General features: G+C 32.2%; 2 protein-coding genes across 5 annotated transcripts; both read right to left on the minus strand.

Annotated features, from left to right (window-relative positions):
- Positions 1-1254: 1254 nt before the first annotated feature.
- On the minus strand, positions 1255-16608 carry LOC111705346 (CSC1-like protein 2). 4 transcript variants are annotated; one of them, XR_002765994.1, is made up of 21 exons: positions 16323-16608; positions 15322-15505; positions 14110-14224; positions 13099-13225; positions 11918-12020; positions 11270-11336; positions 10179-10245; positions 9596-9702; positions 9439-9486; positions 8556-8792; positions 7819-7945; positions 7079-7189; positions 6722-6824; positions 6337-6392; positions 5708-5958; positions 5165-5274; positions 4185-4291; positions 3538-3650; positions 3258-3333; positions 2227-2577; positions 1255-1859 (listed from the first exon to the last, which is right to left on the minus strand). XR_002765994.1 is itself a non-coding variant. In XM_023477850.1 (20 exons), exons 1-20 carry the CDS (start codon positions 16515-16517, stop codon positions 2431-2433), a joined length of 2451 nt encoding a protein of 816 aa, XP_023333618.1. In that variant the 5' UTR covers positions 16518-16608; the 3' UTR covers positions 1255-2430. The 4 variants fall into 4 exon arrangements, 3 of the variants coding, with proteins under 3 accessions (XP_023333618.1, XP_023333616.1, XP_023333619.1); XM_023477850.1 differs by having other exon boundaries at positions 1255-2577; positions 9439-9489; positions 9599-9702; XM_023477848.1 differs by having other exon boundaries at positions 1255-2577.
- A 5963-nt stretch (positions 16609-22571) lies between these two features.
- On the minus strand, positions 22572-26124 carry LOC111705347 (neuferricin). The gene is made up of 7 exons (XM_023477852.1): positions 26116-26124; positions 25243-25304; positions 24771-24873; positions 24149-24253; positions 23902-24002; positions 23325-23402; positions 22572-22903 (listed from the first exon to the last, which is right to left on the minus strand). Exons 1-7 carry the CDS (start codon positions 26122-26124, stop codon positions 22753-22755), a joined length of 609 nt encoding a protein of 202 aa, XP_023333620.1. The 3' UTR covers positions 22572-22752.
- Positions 26125-26368: the final 244 nt, after the last annotated feature.

A 26368-nucleotide genomic window follows, 5' to 3' on the forward strand; every position in this document is an offset into this window, starting at 1 on the left:
ATAAATTCCATATAATTGTCGTCTCTGAAGTCGCTTTCTTTGTAGTTAAAGGGAGTGTTCGCGAAAAATGAAGGGGGTACTAGGCTTTTGATCGCTACTAATCTTACTTTTACCTGTTGGGTGAGTTGGGTCGATAAGGAGAAAATTATTAAAAACGATTCATACCGAAGAATGTAGCGTCCATACAAATTCAGAAAGTTGCAACATTCAACTCTGATCGTAAAAGAATCTATTTAATTACAAACAAATCATTCAGATATTATAACCAATAATCGTCGATAATTTTTCGACGCATTCGTATACAGTTGATCTTTCAGAATATTTTTTATTTTTTTTTATGATCTGATAGCTACTTTTGAAAACATTTATTCAAGTTTAGAAGATTTTTGATAATTAAGACGACATTTTCATATTTTCCAGGAATGTTCGAAAATCCAGCGCCAGCGAAATATTATTTTAAAAAACAAAATCAAAAAATATTATAAAATATATATATGAATGCGTCGAAAAATAATCGATGACTATTGTTTGTAATATCTGAATGATTTATATTTGATATTAAATAAATCATTTTACGATCAGAGTTCTCCTAATAGACGTAACAGATAGAAGTAAGATTAGTACCGATTAAATGCTCTTATTTTTCGCCTTTCATTTTTCGCGAACACTCCCTTTAATCCTGTATACTGTTAACCCTTTATTAAAAAATAAACACAGGGTGAAATAATGATATATATATATTTAAATATTTTCTTTAGTATAGAGGTGTTAACAGAACAAAAGCAGAGTACACGGAGAATCATAAATCTTACAATATAAAAATAACCCAAATCTAATCCTTAAAATTTTTCAAAATTCCAATTTATTCTAATTTCGTGCAAAAGTTTTCAAAAACAATTTGTGATCCTATTTAGCACCAGGAATGAGTTGAAATAAACACTAAAACATTATATAAAATATGTTTGAGGGGATTAACTAAATCCTAAAATATCCTGGATCTCTAGTGCAAAACCAATTATGTATCCAGTAGTATATGCATTATGCATAACTTAAGGTTTATTTACTACATATTAAGCCTTGATCCACTAATAATTAAACATTTTTTTAAATAATCATAAAGTAGTAAATAACGTGGCTAAATGAAAAAATCTAAAATTAAGTTATTTGGTAAAAAGAAGCTAGAATAGGTTACTTTCCACAGGGAATTCGAGGGTTAACATTTTATCATCTTGAATTCTTAAATTACATCCGAAATAAACAAGAAACCCTGTCTTTATTTAATTATGTTTGGCAATACCATGGTAAATATTCAAAATAAGCATATCGAGATTACTTCTCCAAACTAGACAAATAAATAAAATAGATTTCTATCAATCACAATATTTAAAATGATGAAAATAAAATAAAATCTATAAATTCCACAACTTAAATAATAAAATATAAATAAAACTATCTTAAAGGGACTGTTAACGAAATTTTCCGGAACTCTTTGCTGTAGAAATCCACGAATTGCTTTCTAGAAAATGGTCGAGATTTTGAATTTTCCGATTAAAAAAATATTTCCCAATTTACTCACTTGTTAAATCAAGGTTTTATATGCACTAATGTATTTCGTTAATGGTACACAAAGGGTAAGTTAAAATTCCGTTAACAAACCTTTTAAACTTAACAATTAAATATATTAAATCTATATCTCGAGATTGAGTATGCAATACTTGTCAAATTTAGCACAATAATAAAACATTTTAAAAACTAAAGACTAAACTATTACTAAAATATTGAACGTCTGAGAATTAAAAACTTGTTGAATATAATGTCCGCAAAATATAAGCCTCCATATGTATAAAGGGACTGTAGACCTAATCCCAAGTTACCCTCCATTTATAGAGTTAAATGTTCGATTTGCATTGGTACCACCCTTGCAATTAGGGATTCCGACACAAGTTAATTTTAGATGCGCGCAATTGCGAACCCTTTAGTTCCGCGCACTGGAATTTCGATTAGAAACCCTACTAGCAATGGTGCATGAGATTTTTATTATCAATAATAAATGAGATATCCATTAGCTTAAAAAAATGGTTATTTTGAAATGTTGTTTTTCTATAAAACCGTGACGAATTTCTGCTACAGAAACAATAGATATTCAATAGATATTTTAACTTCAACATTAGTAATTGATCAAATCGGACTTGCCCCTCTTTAAATATTGAGGGTCACTTAAATTACAAAGACAGTCCCTTTAATAAAGTCTAAACTATCTGCTTTAATGAGTTTTTGAAATAATCACGGAGACATGAGTTAACTTAAATACTTCCAAAGTTTTATAAAAAAAACAATGAATTCTCTTCTCTGCAAAGCTTAAATTGTATTAAAATCCCTAAAAGAACGTCCTCTGTGAAGTTTTGGATATTTTAGAGGACGCTCTCAGATTTAGGCCTCGACATCCACATTCCGGAGAACATCTGGAATAAACTGTCTGGGGCGGTGATGCCGGGAACGCCCCTCCTGACTCCGCCCTGCCTCTGGTAGGAGGGACTGCTGGTAAGGGTTCTGTATGTATTGTATAGGGGAAATTCCCTAAATTAGAAAATCTTAAAATTTTTTTTCATAAACAAACGAAAAATAGTATAATTTTGGCGGGTTATACACATTCTTAAAAATTTTGAGAGAAAATATAAAATTGTAATTCAAAATTTTTTTTCCTAATAGAAAATAAATTTATACATATATTCTGTTATACAGGGTGTCCTACGAAACATGACAGTAGCAGAACGAATTGAAGGCAGTCTTTTATCTTTAAAATAACTTCTGGCATTTATTCGTAAACCTTGTTTTAGAAGTAAAATTCTAAATTTAATAATCACACAATATCCCTAGTCTTAGCATTTCCAAAACGTGGTCCCACTTTTTTTGTGCTTTCAATATCACCATATGAAGAAATTCGCCAGTTTTGTTTTTATTTAATAAAATTGAAATCTGAACTAAATTCTTAATATTTCCGGTAATATTTAGGAGCACAAAAAAAGCACATTTCGGAAATGTCAGAAAAGTAGAATTTTGGTGTTATTGTTTCAAAAATCATAAATATAAAAGTAGGTTAACGACTAAATGTCAAAAATAAATTACAAGTTCAAAGACGACTTTCTAGTCGTCTTACTCCTGTCATGTTTCATGGGACACTCTGTATAAAATACTATCGCAAACTATCTGTAAGACATGTTAAACCAAAAATAATAATATATAATCATCTAACTTACCTTAAAAGAATGGAAAAATATTTGAACAATGAAGAGAAGAGAATATATTGTAAACATCGTGATCGAAAATATTCCTCTAAAAATAATTTATTTTGTTAAAATATTAAAAATAATAAAAGTAAAAATTTACTTTTGAAAAAAAAGTTGATAAGAAAGAGAACGTTTTTTAGCTAGAAGAAGGATTGGACCACAGGGTCCAATCCTAAACACATCCCTGGGAGGAAAAAGTCCAGTTCTAAATACTAAATTTGGAAAAAGAAGTTTAATCCTCAATACTGACCTGGGTGGGAGGAGTCCCGTCTTGTTTGCGCGCACTGTATTGAAGAAGAGCAGCATTAGCTGCTGGATGAGAAGGGAGATCATTACACAGTTGATCGCGCAGCCATGGATATTCTTAATCAAACAATCAATTAACCTTTCAAGTTGTCATTCCATTTAATCCAACAACCAAACAACCAATCAAAAAAAATCAATCAATCAATCAATCAATCAATCAATCAACCAACCAATCAACAAACCAATTACTTAATAATCAGTAAACCAACCAACCAATCAATAACTTGACGATCAGTCGATAAATCAATCAATCAACCAACCAACCAAACAACTAATAACTTAATAAACAATAACCAACCAATCAATCAATCAATCAATCAATCAATCAACCAACCAATCAACAAACCAATTACTTAATAATCAGTAAACCAACCAACCAATCAATAACTTGACGATCAGTCGATAAATCAATTAACCAACCAACCAACCAATCAATAAAGGAATCAATCGAACAACCAATTAATCATTCAATAAACCTTTTAACTTACTACAAATCAGTCAACAAACTTTACAGTAAATTATATAAATCAGAAAAAACGTGGTTTTAGACATGCAGCAAAAACTACGAAGGTGTAAAGGGTTAAAAGTTACCTTATTTATTTTTGACCTTTTGTATGCGAAGTAAATATTGTATCTGTCAGTTCCATGCTTCATAATCATGTAGAACAGGCCAAACGGGGTTATCAGAGGACAGATTACTATATAGGATACATATAGGATACATATAGGATACATATAGGATACATACAGGATACATACAGGATACATATAGGATACATATAGGATACATATAGGATACGTATAGGATACAAATAGGATACAATTAGGATACATATAGGATACATATAGGATACATATAGGATACGTATAGGATACAAATAGGATACAATTAGGATACATATAGGATACATATAGGATACATATAGGATACATAAAGGATACATATAGGATACAATTAGGATACAATTAGGATACATATAGGATAAATATAGGATACAATTAGGATACATATAGGATACATATAGGATACATAAATAAATAAATAAATAAATAAATAAAACAGTCACCCATCAGTCCGAAGAGAGGTATGGGAAGAGCCCACGTCACCGCACTATCCCCAAAGGGAGTAGCGGGGTGTCATTGGCGGTTGGCCACACAGGCCAAAGTGTGTACCACCAAGCATGGGTCGAGTTCAATGGCGTACTGCCATGCATATAGGATACATATAGGATACATATAGGATACATATAGGATACATAAAGGATACATATAGGATACAGAATACGTTCAGAATATAAGATACAGGATACAGATTACATTTAGAATATTTTTTAGAAAAAAAATCAATAAAATTTCTAGATTTCAAAACTGGATTCATGTTTAGCATCGTTTCAGGATCGTTTTGGGCCTTTTTTTGCATATAAAATTTGACTGTCATGAGGAAAAGCAAATGATTATAATAAAAAAAATTAAGAAACATTTGCTAATGTAACATTTTGCAATATTTTGTACCTGAATTAAATACAAAAAAACGACACTATTAAAAGCACAATATTAAGTAATAAGTATACCTGAGTAGGATACAGTAAGAGCAAAGATGAGAAGCATCCAGGCGTAGTTTATGCCGAAAGGGAACTCGTAGATGATCTCACGCCGAACAGACGAGATCTCAGCAGACGATCTTAAAGAGATTACCAAAGTTTTTATATTTCCCTCAATTTGAAAGTACCATAAGCAGTTCACAACAATTTACAATACCCTGTACTTGATAAACAAGTTTCTATTGGGAATAATCATCCTCAAATCAAAATGTTTTTCTCTCTCTAGAGAATCGGGAGTTGGATATTTAAGAAGAAAAACGAAATAACACTGTTTATTGTTACTTTAAGTAACCTAGTGTATCGTTAATATCACTAAAATAACAAAAAAGAACAAATTCTATAAAAATTCATAAATCATGTATCATGCATTGGATGTACTCGTAAACAAAATCGATTAAAATATCTTAAAAATAACAATCCTTTTAATGTGATTGACAAATTTTGAGAGGAAAAGTATGAGAATAAGAAAAATGCGGGAAAGTATCATAAAATAGCTAGATTTTTTAATATTACCTGGCAAAAGCAAGTCTGAACGCGTAGACGATCAACTCCGGGAACCTCATGATCTCCAGTCCGGTCCCTACCAGGGCACTGGTCGTCACGTAGTTGATGAAGAAGGCCCCGTTGTCTGGTAGGAAGATACACTGCCAGTTGATCTCAGAGTCCGGACTCTTACTCTTCAAAACATTCTCCACCAGAGCCCGGACAGTGGTCAGACCAATGGAAGGCAGGATTAGAACCATGAACAGAAGGTAACCAAATACCTGAGGTAAAAATTTATGAATGAGGAGTAGAGATTTAACTAGATTTTCTTGGTTAAACTACTTCGTTAGTGCCGCCAGTATCATATTGAAGCAACTTTGATACCGGCCTCACAAGCAAAGTAGTTTGTTTAGTTAAAATACTTCTAACTATTAATTACTTTCTGCCTCGGTCTAATTAGAAATAAGTACTTATGGATTTTAAACCTCAGCGACTTAAGAAACATTAAGAGGACAGAAATTAAAATAAGATAAGTTTCAGCCTATACGATTGTTGCTTAAATACATTTCAGAAGAAAACTAAATATCTACTCTCAAGAAATTACCATTTTTAATTGTGAATTTTGTTTTAAGAATTTTCTGTTCATGTTTATTGTTTACCTTCCTCATAATCCACAGGTTTTCTAAAGACCGTCTCCAATGTCCCAACCACCAGTCTTAAATAAAAACAAAATCAAAATTTATTAGGTTTTACATTTTCTCAAAAATATATTCAACCCGACAGAAAATAGTTTTCTCCTTCTGCAATCCTAGTACAACTTATATCTAATTAATTGATTAGTTGATTAATATTTTTAGACAATAGACATTTAAGTTTTTTTTACTTTTAGAAGTCTCGTATCTGTATTAGTAGCATACACAGATATAAGAACAGGTTGCAGAGCTGAGAAGTAGAACCTGAATATGCTAAAACAGCAGTTAGCAGAGCTGAGAAGTAGTACCTGAGTATGCTACAACAACAGGTAGCATAGCTGAGAAGTAGTACCTGAGTATGCTACAACAACAGGTAGCAGAGCTGAGAGGGTCCAGAGTAGCATTGTAGGTAGGAAATCTGTTATCCAAGAGGGTAGGTTTACATTTAGATCATCCTTAAAAAAATAGAATTTTCTTAAATACTAAAAACAATAGTTTTTATGGAGGATATTTCTTCCAATATAGCAATTTATTCAATTCCTAAAAAGTCATTCAGTATAAGGCGCAGCTTTGTCTTTTAATTTTTGGGGAAAAATCACTGAATTTTTGTAAAGATATTAAATGAAAAAAAATTTGCCCGTTACCGATTTTTTGACCCTTACCCAAAACAAACAAAAAATGTTAAGAAAAAAATAAATTGTTGACCAACCTTAATAGACTTAGTGTTGAGGAATGGTAGAGTCTCCATCAGGTTGATCAGGTAGGCCGGGGAGGTGAAGAAGAATAGAACAAGGAACAGGATTATGTTACTTAACCAAACCTAGAATATGTTATTTAACCAAACCTAGAATATGTTACTTAACCAAACCTAGAATATGTTACTTAACCAAACCTAGATTATGTTACTTAACCAAGCCTAGAATATGTTACTTAACCAAACCTAAAATATGTTACTTAACCAAACCTAGAATATGTTACTTAACCAAACCTAACATATTTACTTAATCAAACCTAGAATTTGTTACTTACGAAACCTAGAATATGTTAATGAACCAAACCAAAAATATGTTAAGGAACCAAAACCTAGAATTTAAAATTATACAAATATATTATATGTAAATATATATGTGTAAATGTTCTCTGAACCAAACCTAGAATATCTTACCCAAAGGTTTAAAAAGTTACTTAAGATTAAAAGTTACTCGCCAAATATAGAGTGGCATGTCGGATTCACACCGTTACCCTTAAATGCGTTTTCTGATCCAATAACCAATGAGATATCCATATTTTTCACTTTAACAATTGATTTTTTTCAATTGTGGGTTCTCTATTAAAGTGGGCCGTTCCTCAAGAGGAGGGGGGGGGCTTTCAGATCAATTTAAAAATTACCAAACTTAGAATTAATCATTTTTTTTAAATAACAAATTTGGTTTGAAAGATAAGTTCTACCTTGAATACTCTGTAGTTGCTTCGGTTTAAGTTCTCCCAATAAATATCCTCCGGGGGCGGAGCAAACCTGACAGCCCAGGTGTCAGGGTGGAGCTGGTTCTGCAGACTTGAGGTTGGAGGATTCGATCTGAAAAATATTGAAATTTTCATTTCTCGATCTGTATTGATAATTCTTAAAGTAAATGATCTTGCTTGTTTTGTATTTTATGCGTTGTCTAATTCTATTAAGTACTTCATCACAACATTATGTCTCAATAAACATGGGAACTAAGTGGCGACTTCGAGCGCGTCTTTGTCAGACGATATATGAGACTGTTTTATTATTCTGCTAATATTTTTTGTTCAATGTTCAGAATGTAATCAAAACATACACCAACAAATAGACAAACTCCAATAGACAACAATTACACGGATTACAGCTTTCCAAGAAGGCCGTACTAAATCAAGAATAATTTACAAAGAGGATCTTGAAATTGTTTCACAATTCTCATGTTGTAGGGGAGACATCAGAGGCGTATTCAGGAGGGGGGCTGTTAGGGCTAATCCCTCCCCCTGGGTCAGGAAAATCTATGATTTTCAGGGTGTTATGGGCCCCAGCAGGTGCTGAGCCTCACCATGGAAAAAAATGTGAGCCCCCCCCCCCCACCGACCCCTCGAGGACAAATTCCTGGATACGCCCATGGACGTATTCATGTGTGTACATCGTGTACATAGAAAGTGAGAGAAGGGAAACCAACCTGCCGCAACCAAACTGAGTATGATCCTTCTTGACTATAGTAGCAACCTCGAGACTGCTGAACGTCACGAAGACGACCCCAATTGACTTTTTGTGAAGGTTTGTCTGCTCCTCCTCCACCTTGATCCTGAGCTGCTCCTCCTGCTCCTGGTAGTAGTTGAGAGCATCCAGGCTGTTCATTCTACCGCAGCAGCAGAGCCCACACAGCAGTCCACAGCTATACGGACTCATTGTTAACCTTAACATAACAGTAGGTGTATAGGGTACATTTAGGTGGATAGGTACAGGTAGGTAGATAGAGTACATTTAGGTAGATAGGGTACAGTTAGGTAAGTAGGTAGATAGGGTACAGATAAGCAAGTAGGTAGATAGGGTACATTTAGGTAGATAGGGTACAAGTAGGTAGATAGGGTACATTTAGGTAGATAGGGTACAGGTAGGTAGATAGGGTACAGGTAGGTAGATAGGGTACATTTAGGTAGATAGGGTACAAGTAGATAGATAAGATACAGGTAGGTAGATAGGGTACAGTTGGGAAAGTAGGTAGATAGGGTACAGATAAGCAAGTAGGTAAATAGGGTACAGGTAGGTAAATATGTAGTTAGGGGACAGGTAGGTAAGTAGGTAGATAGGGTACAGGTAGGTAAGTTCAGTGTTACCAACAAAGAATGAGACTTCAAAAACAAGTGTACCGTACAACTGTACGGAGTTAACACTGTCTGTTTCCCTATATTTAAGATTCTTCGTTTCGTGCTTTGGTCAATCATTAATAAGACCAAAAAACTATTCATCGCAGAAAACCTAAAAAAGAGTTTCAGGTCGTCTTTACAGTCTCATCCTTAATGGGCATTCCTGACATTTTAAGGATTCTAGATTTCATTTACCTTTTCCCGTTTTTGCTCATGTATGTTTCACAGAACGTAACAGCTCTTCTACTCAAAACATCAGAATCGTTTTTAAATTCGAATAGAAATACAGTTAAAAATATAAAATTTTTTGAGAGATGACAAAATGCAATTCTTTAATAATAATGAAATGTTCCTCGCTGTTTCGAGTTTGCTGGTCAGACTGGTTAATTTCGAAACAAAATACGCGATTTGTAAATCTTCAATATCGAATCCAGGATATACAGATACTGGATACGCCTCCTACAAATAGAAAATTTTATTTAAGAATTTAATCTTAGAAACTTATTTCAGGGGTTAATAATTTCAAGAATTAAAAATTGGACATAAAAATGCAAGTTCATCCTTTTGAATACTTTTTACCCAAAAGCTTATCCACCCCCCCCCCCCATAATATTTTCCGCAATTTAGCGAAATAAAACCCTCAAGACAGAAAACTAACTTCTAGGGGAAAATTACTTTCAAATGGGGTGGGGGTATTGATTTTTCGAGAAAATATACACCCCTGAACTCATTAATGCTTAATGGGAAGGGAGAAGGGGCTACTTAATGTTGTTAAACATGCTTTCAAAGTTCTAAAAAAATCTTCCTCCGAAATATCTCATCAACCCGACGAAATTTTGAAAACAAATACCAGATTCTTGAATTATTCAAATCATTCAGAATTTGAGGGGGGTTCCTCCATCCCCCCCCCCCTTGAATTTGAGATGTGCGGTAACCTGAAGATGACGGATTATCAGATCTTTCTTACAATACTGTTCAGGGATAAGATCAAACATCAGGGTTCTAAATTACAAAAATATTATTTTTTACTTGAATTTTTAAATTTATTTTTTCTCTAAATACATTGATTTATATTCTTTTTAAATATTCGAATCGGATTGAACAAAAGATCAGACCAGGTCAGTTCGGATAAAATCAGATCTGATCAGTTCGGATCGAATCAAATCTGATCAGTTCCGAATCAGATGAAATTAAATCTGATCAAAGCTGAAAACTTTAAAATTGGATACCCTTAATCCCGATCGCTTAATCTGAATATCCACCATGTGGAAACTTTTAATTCTCTTTTTAATCCGCTCTTGTTGGATATCACATTTCCTACGACATGTAATAAAGATACGTTTAATTACAAATACAGTTACGATGCTTTATCGATTGGACTAATATCCGATTGAACTAAAGTCAGCTGTTCACAGAGTTCACAAGCCGGCTTTTAGAGCATTTAAACAAATATAAATTTAATCATGTTAATATGAACTTGTTAAAAAAATATCTTATCACATTTGAGAACTACAGTCCTTTTGAACGTTAGTCTTGAGAAACATTAATCCAAAACTTATGTTCATTCAATCAATCATTAGTCAAATTGATATGACACCACAAATGCAGGAAAATTAAAAACCGGGTTTTCAAAAGTTAAAGAGCGCATCTCTAATCTCTAGACGTTTATCTAGAGACTAAATTAGTCTTGAGATTAGCAAAAAGAGAAGATCAAGCATTGATCTCGATATCTACCATTCTAAAGTTATCAGCTCAGTTCCCATCAAATCTTCCAAAGTTGTCAATGGATAAGTAGTTACTTTTCTTTCAGAATAATTTTAGAGGAGAGGCCTTGATGGCTTAGCCTCCTGGATCAGTAAATATATGCTCTTCAGATGTTTTTTAAGGCACCAACGGGTGCTTACTGTTGAGCCCCCTGGAAAGAAAATAAATAAATGAAACCCCCCCTGAACAAATTTCTGAGTACGCCCCTGACTGTGAACCAGGATACTCCCAACAATGTTATTTTAATAAATAAATATATTACCTAGAGCTAATACATTCATCTCCTTCTATCTTCAAGGATACTGAGAACCTCCGCATTATAAAGATTCCTAAACAATGTATATTTAAAGTAGAATAATATTTGGTGATATTTTAACATTTTCATGTTCGGATTCGGAATTATTTAAGATAAAGATAAGGCACTCCTAAGAAACTGGTCTTCAAGGAGTTTAATACAAGTTTGCCAGAGGAAGTGGGAGTTTTGAATCGTAAAAAGGTGTAAAAAAAAACTAATTCAAAACTTCAACTTCAACTTCAACACGGGAATAATGACTAAAGCATCCTTCCCTTCACTCCCCTCATTCTCTTTAAGGGATTCTGAGCGTAATTTCAAGTGACCTTCCATATACCGTCGTTTTTCTAAGTTACAAATGTTTCATTCTGATAATTTCTCCACTGCTTCTCATAAGTATGATATGCACAAGTCACTTTTGTAGAGAACCCGCAAATGAAAATAAACTAAAAGAAACAAATCTATCTAATTCATACTTGATCAAGCAAAGTTTGTTAATTCGAGCATTCCCATCTTAGCATGGATGGTAACTTGAAATTACGCTTACAGTTCCTTTAACCCTTGGACAAGGTGTTGAGGGGGGATGTTGAATTAAAAACGTTAACTCCTGTCACCTACCTAGAGGAACGAACATGATACCGACCACAATATGAACCCAGAGAACTGAATCATTGGCTGGTAGGTTGGAGATCGTAGTGTGTCCAAAATTTGTCTGGTCCCCCTAAACAAAATACCATTTAAGTTAGTTTTGAATCTTCATGATAGAAAAAAATCTTAAGAGCTAAAGTTCAGACCAAAATATATTCTAAACACAACTGTCTTCTTTTGGAGTTTGTTTATTAATTTTTTATTCAAATAATTAAGATAATCAAACTTTGATGACACAAAAGTATTCTTCATCACATTAAAACAAACACCAAAAAGAAGAAACCGAAATATGTACGCCAGAAAATAAAAAAGTTCCAAAAAAAAATCTGAAGTTAAATTATATGAAATGTTTTTATATCTCATCTCGTATAAAATAGAAACAATCCCGATATTATAAACTTAAAAAAATGGTTATGTCAGTATAAATGCTTTTTTGGGACGTTTTTCAAATTGATCCTGTATTTACATTTTACAGAGTGGCATATTTTCCATTCACAACACGGCCCATAAGCTTTGTTAAATACAAAATAATTAAATTATCCATCTTCTTCTCTTTAAAATACAAAATAATTAAATTATCCATCTTCTTACAAAATAATTAAATTATCCATCTTCTTCTCTTTAAAATACAAAATAATTAAATTATCCATCTTCTTCTCTTTAAAATACAAAATAATTAAATTATCAATCTTCTTCTCTTTAAAATACAAAATAATTAAATCATCCATCTTCTTCTATTTTAAATCTGATAATTTTCAAATGTGGTTTCTCAGTAATCCTAACTCGCGGATTTGGGCTACAGAAGTCAGAAACAATGAAGTAAATTGTCAAAATTAAACACTTTTCAAAACAGAAAAATGAAGATATCGTTCAGATTATTTATTTAATACAGGTTTACATGTATACTATACCGTCGTGGATCGGACAAGACTCATTATCATGATCATGAAACTGACCTGTATGTTTCCCATGGTAAAGTTGATGGGAAGGATGCTCATCTGTATGTTTCCCATGGTAAAGTTGATGGGAAGGATGCTCATGAAACTGACCTGTATGTTTTCCATGGCAAAGTTGATGGGAAGGATGCTCATGAAACTGATCTGTATGTTTCCCATGGTAAAGTTGATGGGAAGGATGCTCATAAAACTGACCTGTATGTTTCCCATGGTAAAGTTGATGGGAAGGATGATCATGATGCAGATAACAGTGATGATGAACACGAAGATAATCATATGGCGCTGGAACTTGATATACTGAAGAGCATCACTTCCGCACTTTCTGAAATTTTAGAGAACCTTGCACCATTTAATCTGATATTAGCCTGAGTAAAGTTGAGATATTGATCACAATCTTTTCAGAATATTAAGAATTACAAAATGGAATACAAGAACAGTCTTACTCGATCAGTTAAGAACAAAACGACTTTAGAATGAGATGGCAAAAGAAAGATTAATATATAGTTTTAATGGAATATTGTAGAGTTTTATTATTTGTTGAGAACAATAGAGAAAATCGTATTATAATTGTTCTCAACCTGGATTTCTACAGGATACTTATAAATGGAATAGATGATCAACCTTGAAAACAGTCGAGTAGATGAATCCTATAGGGTGAGTAAAACCCAGCAACTGCAGGTGCAGTCGCTCAACAAACCTGTATTTCCAGATTAAAAGAAAATGACCCCATTCGGAATAATTAGTAAATCAAAAATAAGTTCTTATATTTGTAGAAAATGTCGGAAAAAGAAGAGATTAATCATCTCACGTTGCACCCTGTCCTTTAATCATCTCACGTTGCACCCTGTCCTTTAATCATCTCACGTTGCACCTTGTCCTTTAATCATCTCACGTTGCACCCTGTCCTTTAATCATCTCACGTTGCACCCTGTCCTTTAATCATCTCACGTTGCACCCTGTCCTTTAATCATCTCACGTTGCACCCAGTCCTTTAATCATCTCACGTTGCACCCTGTCCTTTTAATCATCTAACGTTGCACCCTGTCCTTTAATGAACAAGGATCAGGATCAGTAACATGACGATTATCAATAAATAATTTATCAGAATTATCAGAATGTTTCTAATATTTTTTTCTGCCGTCTTTCAATCCCACTGGAAATTGCTATTTCACAATAATATTTTCGTAATCAAAAGATTTATAATACCTCAGTATCATATCGTCTGTGATTGTAAATATTGAAGTTATCCAGGAACAGATTCCTCGATCTACTTCACTCCAATCCATTACAGAGGTAACAGACTCATTCTCACTTTCAACACCTAAGATACAATATCAGATTCCTAGATCTACTTCACTCCAATCCATTACAGATGTCAGACTCATTCTCACTTTCAACACGTACCTACGATACAATTTCCTATGAAATGAAAAATGAAAAAAGTTGTCTTTCTATGTCATACTTTTCTTCCCCCCCCCCCAAAAAAAAAAAAATTATCAAAAATCTGAAAAATATAAACCACTTTCATATTCTTTGATATATTTTAACACCACTTGAACTAAAAGAAAAAAAAATATTGACAAAAGTAAAATTATTCCTACCTTGATCCACGGTGTTCTATATACCTTGTTCTTACAGTGTTCTACCTTGTTCCACGGTGTTTTGCCTTGTTCTACGGTATCCCACCTTGTTATATAGCATCCTACCTTGTTCTACGGGTTCCTTCCTTGTTATACAGTATCCTACCTTTTTCTACGGTATCCTACCTTGTTCTACAGTTTCCTACCTTGCTCTACTGGGTCCTACCTAGTTCTACGGTTTCCTACACCTTGTTAGATAGTGATCTACCTTATTATACGGTATCCTACCTTGTTCTACGGGTTCCTACACCTTGTTTACAGTGTTCTACCTTGTTCTACGGTATCCTACCTTGTTCTACGTATCCTGACTTGCTCTACGGGGTCCTACCTTCTTCTACAGTATCCTACCTTGTTCTACGGGATCCTACCTTGTTCTACGGTATCCTATTTTGTTCTACAGTATTCTTTCTTGTTCTACTATATCTTACCTGCTTCTACGGTATCCTACCTTGTTCTACGGGATCCTACCTAGTTCCACGAAATCCTATCTCGTTCCCAGGTATCCTACATTGTTCAACGGTATCCTACCTTGTTCTAATGTATTCTACCTTGTTCTACGGTATCCTACCAAGTGTTCTAAGGTATCCTACCTTGTTCTACAGTATTCAACCTTGTTCTACGGTGTCGGTATCCTACCTTGTTCTAAGGTATCATACCTTGTTCTAAGGTATCCTACTTTGTTCTACGGTATCCTAACAAGTGCTCTACGGTATCCTACCTTGTTCTACGGTATCCTACCTTGTTCTACGTTATCCTACCTTGTTATATGGTACCCTACCTTGTTCCACGGTGTTTTCTACGGGGTCCTCCTCCTCGTTGGTTGAAAAGAAGACCTGGGTCCATCTAGACTCATCGTCCTCCTTCCTGATAACCGCCAGCCGGCCATAGTTACCCGCCGCCCGCCGTAGCACACCAAACAGTAGGATAAGAATACTCCAGCCGATCAGGTTTATCATCAGGTTCTAAGTAAAAAATTGAGGATTGTTTAATAAATAAATAAATAGATGGATGAAAGAATTCAATGAAGTTTACAATTTTGCTACTACTTATTGAAAAATATATTTTTATTTCAATATTTTAAAAAAATTTCTCTCTGACCCATAATTATTGGGGTCCGTCCTAGTGAACGATTTTTGGACCCCCCCCCCTCTTATCAATTTTGTACATGACGAAATCAAAATTAGTATTTATTTATTATTATTTAGGGTTAGGTTAGGTTAAGACACTTTCTAGGCCGAGCGCTGCGGCTAGGACAGGCTCGGGGGCCGAGTGCTGCGGCCACGGGTTAGGTTAGTTAAGACACTTTGTGGGCCGAGCGCTGCGACCACATGGTCAATTATATCCATGTCTAACATATAAGATCCGTATACAAAATTGATAGGAGGGGGGGGGGGGTCCAGAAATCGTTCTCTAGGAATATACCATATTGTTAGTATTATTGTTTCCATAATTTCCTCTGGACAAAAAAGCAACATAATCTTTGATATTTTCGTAAAAAATCTCTCTTTTAAATTGCTGTATAAAAAACATTTTTAGGGGAGGTATGCAACAATTTTCATTGAATCCCGCAAATCTGAAAACGCATCAATACAAGACCATGGATACAAATATCCATGAGTTCCAATTTTTCGAAGATTAATGAATATGATATACCTGAACCCGAAAAAAATCTTAAAAACTATTTAAACAACAAATGTAAATGTTTTCGATAAAATATGTGATTTTTCAAATAAATAATGAATAAATGAAATTCATTGAAAAAAAAATTTGTTTTTGTACCTGTGGAATTCCTCCGTATGGATTAGAGAACTGGAAATATTTAGTTGTATTATGGTTTAGAATATAATAATTACACTTCTCAGGATCCGGATATACTGGGGTCCACGGCTCTGTTGAATTCATAACCGGCTCATCCGTTGTCACGGAGTAGGACACGTTCATCGTCACCGCAGATGTGGCGGTAAGCGTCGACATTTTGAACGCGAAAAGAGAAATGAAATTTAGGAGAAAGCCTCAGTCCACCTAAGTTTTACAATCAAGATATTTTTTCACCATAATCACCATTTTCTGCAATAAAGTTTATTTAACATTTTACATAACGAAACATATCAAATCTTCATAACAATTGATTTTGTTAAAGTTTTATCAAAACATATGAATAAACATGACTGTACTATGATTACTGACAGACAACTGTTTAATGTTTATAGAGAAAGGTTTGGTTTGGTTCGAGTACTCAGCAGTCATGCAATATATTCTTCACCAAACCTTAAAATACAAATATATTATATAAATTACAAAAATAAAATTCCGTTGATTAACAAGAAATTAAAATGTTAGTAGATAAAAAAAATTATAAAACACCTTAAAAGAACAATTTCCCAATTTACATGAATATTGCTCACATTTTTATAGTTTTATCTGAGATAATATAAATTCCTTGAACAAAATTTTTAATATTTCATAATTTTACAATTTACAAATAGATGAGATACTTTAAGTTTTATTTTTCAAAAATGTCGCAATTGTTTTAGATTTAAAATGTAATAATTTCAAATTATTATAACTTTACAGAATTGTCCTGTTTAAACTATTTATAGATTGAATTTGAACAGCATAATGTTTAAATAATTAACAATGTCCAATTTAGAGCAATTGCGCTGGTTTCAGGCCTTTATCTGCGTAAAGGCGTATACTTCCGGTCTAAACTATAAACTTATATAAAAGAAACTAGCTGTGCTAAGACAAATAATCAAAAACTTTTTTATTTACAGGAATTACAAAGTTTCATGATTTAAATGAATTTATTAAAAATTTAAGTTATTTTATTTGAGATGATTCAGCATATTTTTATATTAAAATATATCTACATTTAGGGAAATTCTTAAAAATTTGATTTTTACTTTTCCTCGAAGCGTTCAACATTTGCAAATTTCTTGATATTCATATAAAGTTAAGAAAATTATCAAAGATTCGTATATCTGAGATTAAAGATTACAATTTCATATTATACATTACAACATCAGAATATCACAAACATAAAAACATTAAAATATTACAAATAATAAAAACATTAAAATATCACAAATTCATAAAGCATCAAAATATCACAAACACATCTAAACATTAAAATATCACAAATTAATATGATCATCAAAATATCATAAATTCATATAACATGAAAATATCACAAGTTCTTAAAAATATTAAAATATCACAAATCATAAAAAAACATCAAAATATCACAAATTCAAATAAACATCTAAATATCACAAATCATCTCATATTCATTCATATTTTATTCAAGCACAAAACACGAGATAATACAAATAAAAAAATCACAATTTACTATGTAGTTTTGACCCGCCTAACCAGAGTAGGTTGTTTTAATTGGTTGGCCCACTATAAACGAACGAATGAGAATTGCAGATAAAAACAATGTACATTGTACATTTTAAACATAAGAATGATGATAAATCAGGAAAATGGTAAGGAGGAAGGTGAGGGAGTATAAGGTAAAGGGAGGATACTCAGCGTAAGGGTTGGAACAGAGGGTAACATAAGTTATTAAAATCATGTTTATGAACTACAGGGTGATGAAGATAGATATAATTTGCATAACTATCTAAAGAGATCTTGGCGACTTTTCTTTTAAACGATTTTGCAGATTTAGTTTCTTTCAGCTCTAATTCAATCGAATTCCATATTTTTGGAAATAAAGCAGAGGTAAAACATTCTAGAGTTTTAAAGAGAACCCGTTCAAGTTTATATGATTTTGTTCTATTTGGTTCAGCTAAAGAATTAAACATATCATGGAAGGAAGATGGAAGGTTTTCATAAAAGTATTTATGCATAAAAGATAGAACACCTAGTTTATATGTATCATCAAAATTTAGGAGTTCTAATCTGAAAAATATTGGATCTGAGTTTGCCTTAAATGAACTATTATTTACTGCTCTAATTGCTCTTTTTTGCAGAGGCTTGATTTTTTACGCCCCCCCCCCCATGTTATAATTCCATAATATGTGGCCTTACAAGTGCATTATAGACTAGTAGACGAATGTTAACGGTAAAATGTTTTTAATCTGATTCAGAGCAAAAATTGAGCTAGCAATCTTATTGGAAACATATTCAATTTGATAGTCCCAATTTAAAAATTCATCAATTTTGAGTCCAACAAAGGAATTGAGTTTTTGCCACAAACTATGACATTCTAATCCCTATATCTTTTCAACCCGATGTCGTAGACCTTTATCAATAGTCTAAGTTTGAAATATAAAATATGAACTCCAGCAGATTGTAAAAATATATGAATTAGAAAATTTGCGTTTGTGGCAAAGACTCAATTCCTTTGAAATATTTATTTGTACAGTCAGTTCCTATTCTTTCTAGTATCTCATTTCCAATTTTTAATTTGCAGTTCTCAGGATCAAAATGCATATTTTTATTCCTAAATATCATAAACTTTGTTTTGGAAACATTTAGTGTTAAACGGTTTGCCTGAAACCATGCAGCTGCCTTTTTTAGTTCAAATCAAAATATTACAAATTTATCTAAACATCAAAATATCACAAATTCAACTAAACATCAAAACATCACAAAAATCATATGTACATCAAGATATCACAAATCATAAAAACATATAAATATCACAAATTAATATAACTTCTAAATATCACTAATAATCTAAACATCAAAATATCCCAAATTCATCAAATATCAAAATATCACAAATCATAAAAACATCAAAATATCACACATTCATCAAAACATCAAAATATCACAAATTCATCTAAACATCTAAATATCACAAATCATCTTTACATCAAAACATCAAAAATTCATCTAACCATCAAAATATCACAAATTCACACATCAAAATATCACCATTTCATCTAAAACATCAAATTATCACAAATTCATCTAAACATCAAAATGTCACAAATCATAAAAACATCAAAATATCACAATTATTCATACAACATCAAAATATCACAAATTCATAAAGCATCAAAATATCACAAACTCGTTTAAACATTAAAATATCACAAATTCATATGATCATCAAAATATCATAAATTCATTTAACATGAAAATATCACAAGTTCATATAAATATTAAAATATCACAAATCATAAAAACATAAAAATATCACAAATTCATATAAACATTAAAATATCACAAATCACATAAACATCTAAATATCACAAATCATAAAAACATCAAAATAGCACAAACTCATAAAGACATCAAAATATCAAAAACAGCTTACTTAAACATCATGAGTAAACAATGTAACTCACACTGTTAAATCGAAGCAAAGCAATAATATTAAATTAATTATTAAATGAATATATGATTTTAAATGCAGAAAAATATATGATTTGATACATAATAAAAAGATATGATAAATAAGTAAAAAACAAATTGAAAAAGTTTCACATTAATACGTAGTGAATATAACAAGAAAAAGTAAAGAAAGTCATATTTACATTACGAGTATACAAAACAAGGTCAAATCTATGTGAAATTTATACTACGACTTTGCGACCTCGTAGCTTCTCTAGTATTGATTTTATGCACACGTATGATAAAAAACAAATTTATCCAGTTATATTTAACAATGTTTACATGTAAAAACTATGTTAGGTAGTAGATGTGTGTCTTTCTATGAGACTATTGAAGCAAGTTCTAAGCTTTGCATTAGATTTCTTTCTAATTTATGTAAAAATGACCTTAACACAGAAATTTATTTTCTATTGCAAATAATTGTTCCTGTAAATCCTTCGGATCTTAGTAAAATGTTAGTTAAGAAACAAATGAAATATTTTGATGTCCCATCGGAACATGCATAGAAAGTTCCGGTTTTACAAGAACTTTTAAATACAAGAACGAATAATTAATATGTAATGAGTAATGATCAATGTCGTCTATTTGTGCATAATTTTGCATATTTTTCTCTTTTGGTGTTAGAAACCTGTATTTTCAAAAAGTTATTTAAACAAATTTAAACTACACCATTTATATATGTATTTATATATTTGTGTGTGAATAAATCTTTATAATAATTATAATAATTTTAAACCTTTAATGTTCTTATAAAAAACTTTCCAAAAAGTTGAAACTGAAAACGATATTTAGGAAATCGATCTGTTATAACCTTTTCATCTAAAGGGAATCGTATCTATGTAGACTTTGATCTAAAAAAAATTTTAGATTAAATTCCAATTTTTTTGAAAAATTGTGGAATTTGATCCAAAACTTAAACTTCAAATAAAACGCATTTTTATCTGAAAATTTATGATGTTTTTCCAATGTTTTCAAAATGAAGTTTTTGTACAAATAGTGTGAATTGAGTGTTCTTTCTCTATACTAAACCATACCCTTTTCATCCCCACCCAGGGCCTGAACCCTACTCATCTCCATTAAGATCGGAACCTTACATATTTCTTAAACTTTTAAATTAGATATTTTTACTCCAATTATATGATTTTAGCTCAGTCTACACTTTTTGGATCAAATTTCATATTTTGCGGCAAAATGTCATCTAAAAAATTTTACGAACAAATCTTTTAGATCAGATTCTATATATTTTATATCCAATTCTAGGAAAAAAATTCAGAGAAAATTCTAAACTTAAATTATATGGAAAATAAAATTTTAATTCTCAATTATATCTATTAAAATTGAAAATAAGAATTAAATAATTTTAACAGGAGAAACCTGAGATTCTCAGGTTTCTGTGGGATATCGTCGATTCAGATTGGGTTCGTATTTGTGGAATATGATCGGTTTTATATCAATTTCTCGAGACAGAAACATCATTATCATAAATTCTCAAACATAATCACACAAATACCTTTAGGAAGAACAAAATTTTATATTCATTATTTATACACTAGGATACATCTATTATTATGATTTATTTGTCGAACACATAAAATTGGTTCAGATATTAGTAGAACTATAATTCAATTTATACATAGGTTTTTAACTAACGACTATAATTCTTCTCTAATGTCGTGTTCCTCTCAGTCCCGGAGCTGTAGCAGGAGATGCTGCAGACATTCGATATTGTCTTCTTCTTGAATGGTGAGCGGCCCACATTCTTCAAAGATGGCTCTTGGTAGGCTGTTAATATATCTGGAGAGAATTCGTCAGAGATATTTGAAATGATTCTTCCTAGGTCGTACTGTAGAGAATATGCAGATGTCGATCCAACTTGCCAAATCAATGGATTCCAACTATGCAAAATAGACTGTGCAACCTTGGCAAATCAGTGGATTCCAACTATGCAAAATAGACTGGGCAAACTTGACAAATCGTCTCAGTAAAAGAACTTTCACAGAGTTGAACTCTGCAGAAAAATTCTTCACAAAATAAATATGTGTTCCAAAAACTTTAACTGTAGTGTTTCAAGATCGGTAGGTTTGACAGGCATATTCACTGTAAAGGTTCAAAATATTGCTTCCATAAAAGGAATAACAATAAGTTTGCACAACAGATAACTTTTGCAGTGGTCAGCAGAAATGAAAAATTCCCAATAATTCAGTAGATGATCCAATGTAGGCACCTCTAGCCTTTCAGCAGTCTATATCATGTGATCCTGATTCATGAATGATATGACCAAGATGGTCAACCTATAGATACATTTAATCAAAATTATAAAACAATACATATATATATTTCAAAAAATCCAAACAAACAAAATATTTTAATCACAAGAATAAACAAATGTTGCACTTTGCAAAAGTGCAAATTTCTAAAATATAAAAATCACAGTGTAAGGTGGTATAGATGCATAATTTATGAGCAATCACACTTTTTGGACGGAATGTTTTGTAATTTGAGCATTTTATCATAAATTCAAAATCTTCTTGAACATTAATTTTTCACAAAAAGGAAATTATTCAAGTATTGTTATATCAACAACATAAGCTTTAATGAGAAAATTTATTTACGCCAAAAATATTATTTAATAGGGTTTGCATTTTGTGACAGTACATATAAATCTCTCTGTATCTATTATTTTTTATGACATTGCTAGTATCTATTAGGTATCAGTAATTTTATTAACAATAATCAAAATTGTAAAATATAAATGAGAGAAGAAACAGAATATCAGCTTTGATTAAATTTCAAAATTTTCAAGCTACTAGTTGTAGGCCCATGTGTGTAGCCTGAAGGGGCCAGACTTGATATTTATCATTTATTTCGCTTTGTTCCAACATTCGAAGCTGTCCGGGGGACAATCTTGATATTGTTTGAGATGGGGGTTGTCAAGGTCCCCCCTGTTTGAAGATGCCCCTGGATCAGTTGAGGGGGACCCTGTATCCCGTACACATGCGCACCTCTCATCCCTGGATCACACGTAAAATTAGAAATAAAAATGTTTAAAAGAAAATTAGCCACAACAAGTTTTGCTTAAAAAGCATAATAATTGGTTTTCCATTTGACTTTGATGACCAAACTAAAATATTCTAATTCCTATATCTTGCAACCTGATTGTGTAAACCATTATACATTGCTTGAAATTTCTAGGGTCTAAGACATTCGGTTTCAAAGAAAGACTCAATTCAATACCTTTGCAAATTTGCCAAAACTTGCATTTTTTTCTTATTAGTTAGATTTTACCACAAAAATGGCAATGTTTATCCCTTAACCTTGATAAATTTAGATTTTTTCCAAATTTGAAATCAGAAAGCCTGACCCAAATTTGTTTTGAGGAGGAACCATCTGAGTACACTGTAAACTGAACCTAAATTTTTTCCTGATTGTTACCTGCCGGGATAGAACAATTTTCTAGGAACCCCTATCCAGGTCCTAGCTATACCACCAGATTTAGCTGTACACCAGAACCTAAACATGTACAATGTACAGTTTTCTATCAACCCTAACCAATATACCACCAGATTTAGCTGTACACCAGAACCTAAATATGTACATTGTATAGTTTTCTATAAACCCTAATAAATATATCACAAGATTAATCTGTACAGCAGAACATACAAATTCACAGCGCACAGTTTTCTAAGAACCACTAACTAATATGCCACCAGATTTAGCTCTTCAGCAGAACCTAAACATATACAGAGCTGAAAACTTTAGAATGGTGGATGTCAAGATTAATGTTTAAACCTCTCTTTTTCTTAATCTCGAGACTACCTTGTCCCTTTCTCCTTGGTCCACTCTACATTACAGGGTGGGTAAATTAAACTACCTTGTCCCTTTCTCCTTGGTCCACTCTACATTACAGGGTGGGTAAATTAAACTACCTTGTCCCTTTCTCCTTGGTCCACTCTACATGTCCCTTTCTCCTTGGTCCACTCTACATTACAGGGTGGATAAATTAACCTACCTTGTCCCTTTCTCCTTGGTCCACTCTACATTACAGGGTGGAAAGACCTTTTTCTCCGAGTCTTGTGTATCCTGTTCCTTCACAGCTGCGGAAATATCTCTCTGAAAATAAAAGTTAACTATATTATATTTTTGTGACATCCTTACCTAAATTGGTTTTAAATGGAGATTTGTTATTTGTCATCAATATATTTTCACTTGTTAGATTCAATTATTCATTTAATTGTTTTAATGAACGTTTTAAATACCTGTAATTGTTTCCATTCTTCTGTAACTTCTCCTTGTTTATTGTAAAACCTTCCCTCCAATAATCCAACCTTCTTGTAATCCTTAGCATAGAACTCTTCCCATTGCTAAACAATAAGATATCTTTATAAACCTTCCATTTTCTAATAATCCAACCTTCTTGTAATATTTAGTATAGAACTCTTCCCATTGCTAAACAATAAGATATCTTTATAAACCTTCCATCTTCTAATAATCCAACCTTCTTNATCTATTATTTGTTAAAGTACACTCCTGTTCCGGGTTAGGTTTTGTCAAAAAAGAAAAATAGCATTTTATTCCACAACCATGATCACAAAAAATGGGTTGGCCCCAGGCAGTACTTACTAAGCGATTACCAAATGTTCGTCCATGTTTATTTAAAAATTGTTGCAAATAGCGTTAAAAAAAGAATTTAAACCTAAAATAAGAAATAATGAAAAAAATTAGCCGTTTTTTGGTAACATTTCTATTTTTCAAAGCATTTTGAAAATCTCGACAAACTAAGATTTGGATGAAATGAAAGTAATACAACACAACCAAAATATTTAATCCCCCCCCCCCTTCCTTCAAGGAGTTTTACCAGAACGCTACCAATTATAATACCTTTAGTCCCAGATAGTCCGAGCTAGAGAGTCCTCTGACGTCATCAATAAGTCCTGCCTCGTCAAACTGACCGCTAACAAATGCTCTAGATCCATCTCGACCACTGCAGAACACAGAGTGACCGCCAAGCAATACAGATTTTTGAGGATTAGGAAATTTTACAAAACATGATGTTTACTTTTAATTTGATCCGATTCTTTTTCCTTTCATTAGAACAATATGAAAAAGAATCAAATCAAATCAATGAGAAACTTAAAAGAACGTTTTTCACAGAATCAAAATTTTAACGATTTCCTTTTCTATAAAATGCCCCTTGAAATATTACTTAAAATAGACTTAATAATCAGTAAACCATGGTTTTTAATCATAATTTGATACGTTGTAGTTAAATAAAAATAGTGAAAATAATAAAATATAAACGGCTTATTACATCGATGAAAAAAATTAAATTGTAAAAAATAATTATGTTTACCTGAAAAACGCATATCCACCCCCAGGGCCATAGTAATCCTTCCCCTTGGTCACATCATACACCTAGTATCATTATTATTATTGTTATTAATTAATATTTATCAGACCTGTGTGCTTAAAGAGCTGCATGTTCGCCGTTCGGGCAAAATCGTGAAACTGTAACTGTCACACTAAACGTTAAATGTTGGTCGCTGGGCAGCCATAGACAGTCAACAAGATGATATTTTAATTGATTTTATACGTCAAGTCAATATTTGCTTTGAAAAACACCATGAATGATAAATGATTCGAAACTGAGGCGTACACAGGGGGGNTAAAGGGACAATCTCTAGAAACTCAGCCTGAATAAAACATTCATATTTAAAGGGACAATCTCTAGAAACTCAGCCTGAATAAAACATTCATATTTAAAGGGACAATCTCTAGAAACTCAGCCTGAATAAAACATTCATATTTAAAGGGACAATCTCTAGAAACTCAGCCTGAATAAAACATTCATATTTAACAGAACAATCTCTAGAAACTCGGCCTGAATAAAATATTCATATTTAAAGGGACAATCTCTAGAAACTCGGCCGGAATAAAACATTCATATTTAAAGGGACAATCTCTAGAAACTCAGCCGGAATAAAACATTCATCATGTCATATATTATTTCTTCGTAATTGTCTATAAAGATTAAATCCATTGATATTTTTGAAAAATTTCATTAACCTCAAAAAAATGTACTTTTCCTAACTCTTGCCTAACTTTACCAATTTTTGAAATTTTACTAAAACTTCAATGGATTTAATCTTTTTAGACAATTACGGAGAAAATGATATATGCCATATATATATATATTCAAGAAATATTTTTTATGAGCAATTGTTACGCGAGCCATGTCGCGTCTCTTGAGTCTATGGAATGCCCCTGTTCAATGGGAAAATTTTGTTCACCCCTGACAAGAGAGTGGTCTGTACAGATGTTTCTGGAAAGAATTGAATACGGAGAGAAACTTGTTGTATATCGTATGTTTTGATTTTACTGCGCAGGCGCAGTTTTGTGTCATGGACGCGTTCTGTGTTAAAACGTTTTTCCTAGTATATAGTTAGAATCTGTAAAGTGTGCTAATATTTCGTGCTGAA

This window comes from Eurytemora carolleeae, unplaced genomic scaffold, assembly GCF_000591075.1.
Source record: "Eurytemora carolleeae unplaced genomic scaffold, Eaff_2.0 scaffold320, whole genome shotgun sequence".
NCBI classification, from domain to species: domain Eukaryota; kingdom Metazoa; phylum Arthropoda; class Copepoda; order Calanoida; family Temoridae; genus Eurytemora; species Eurytemora carolleeae.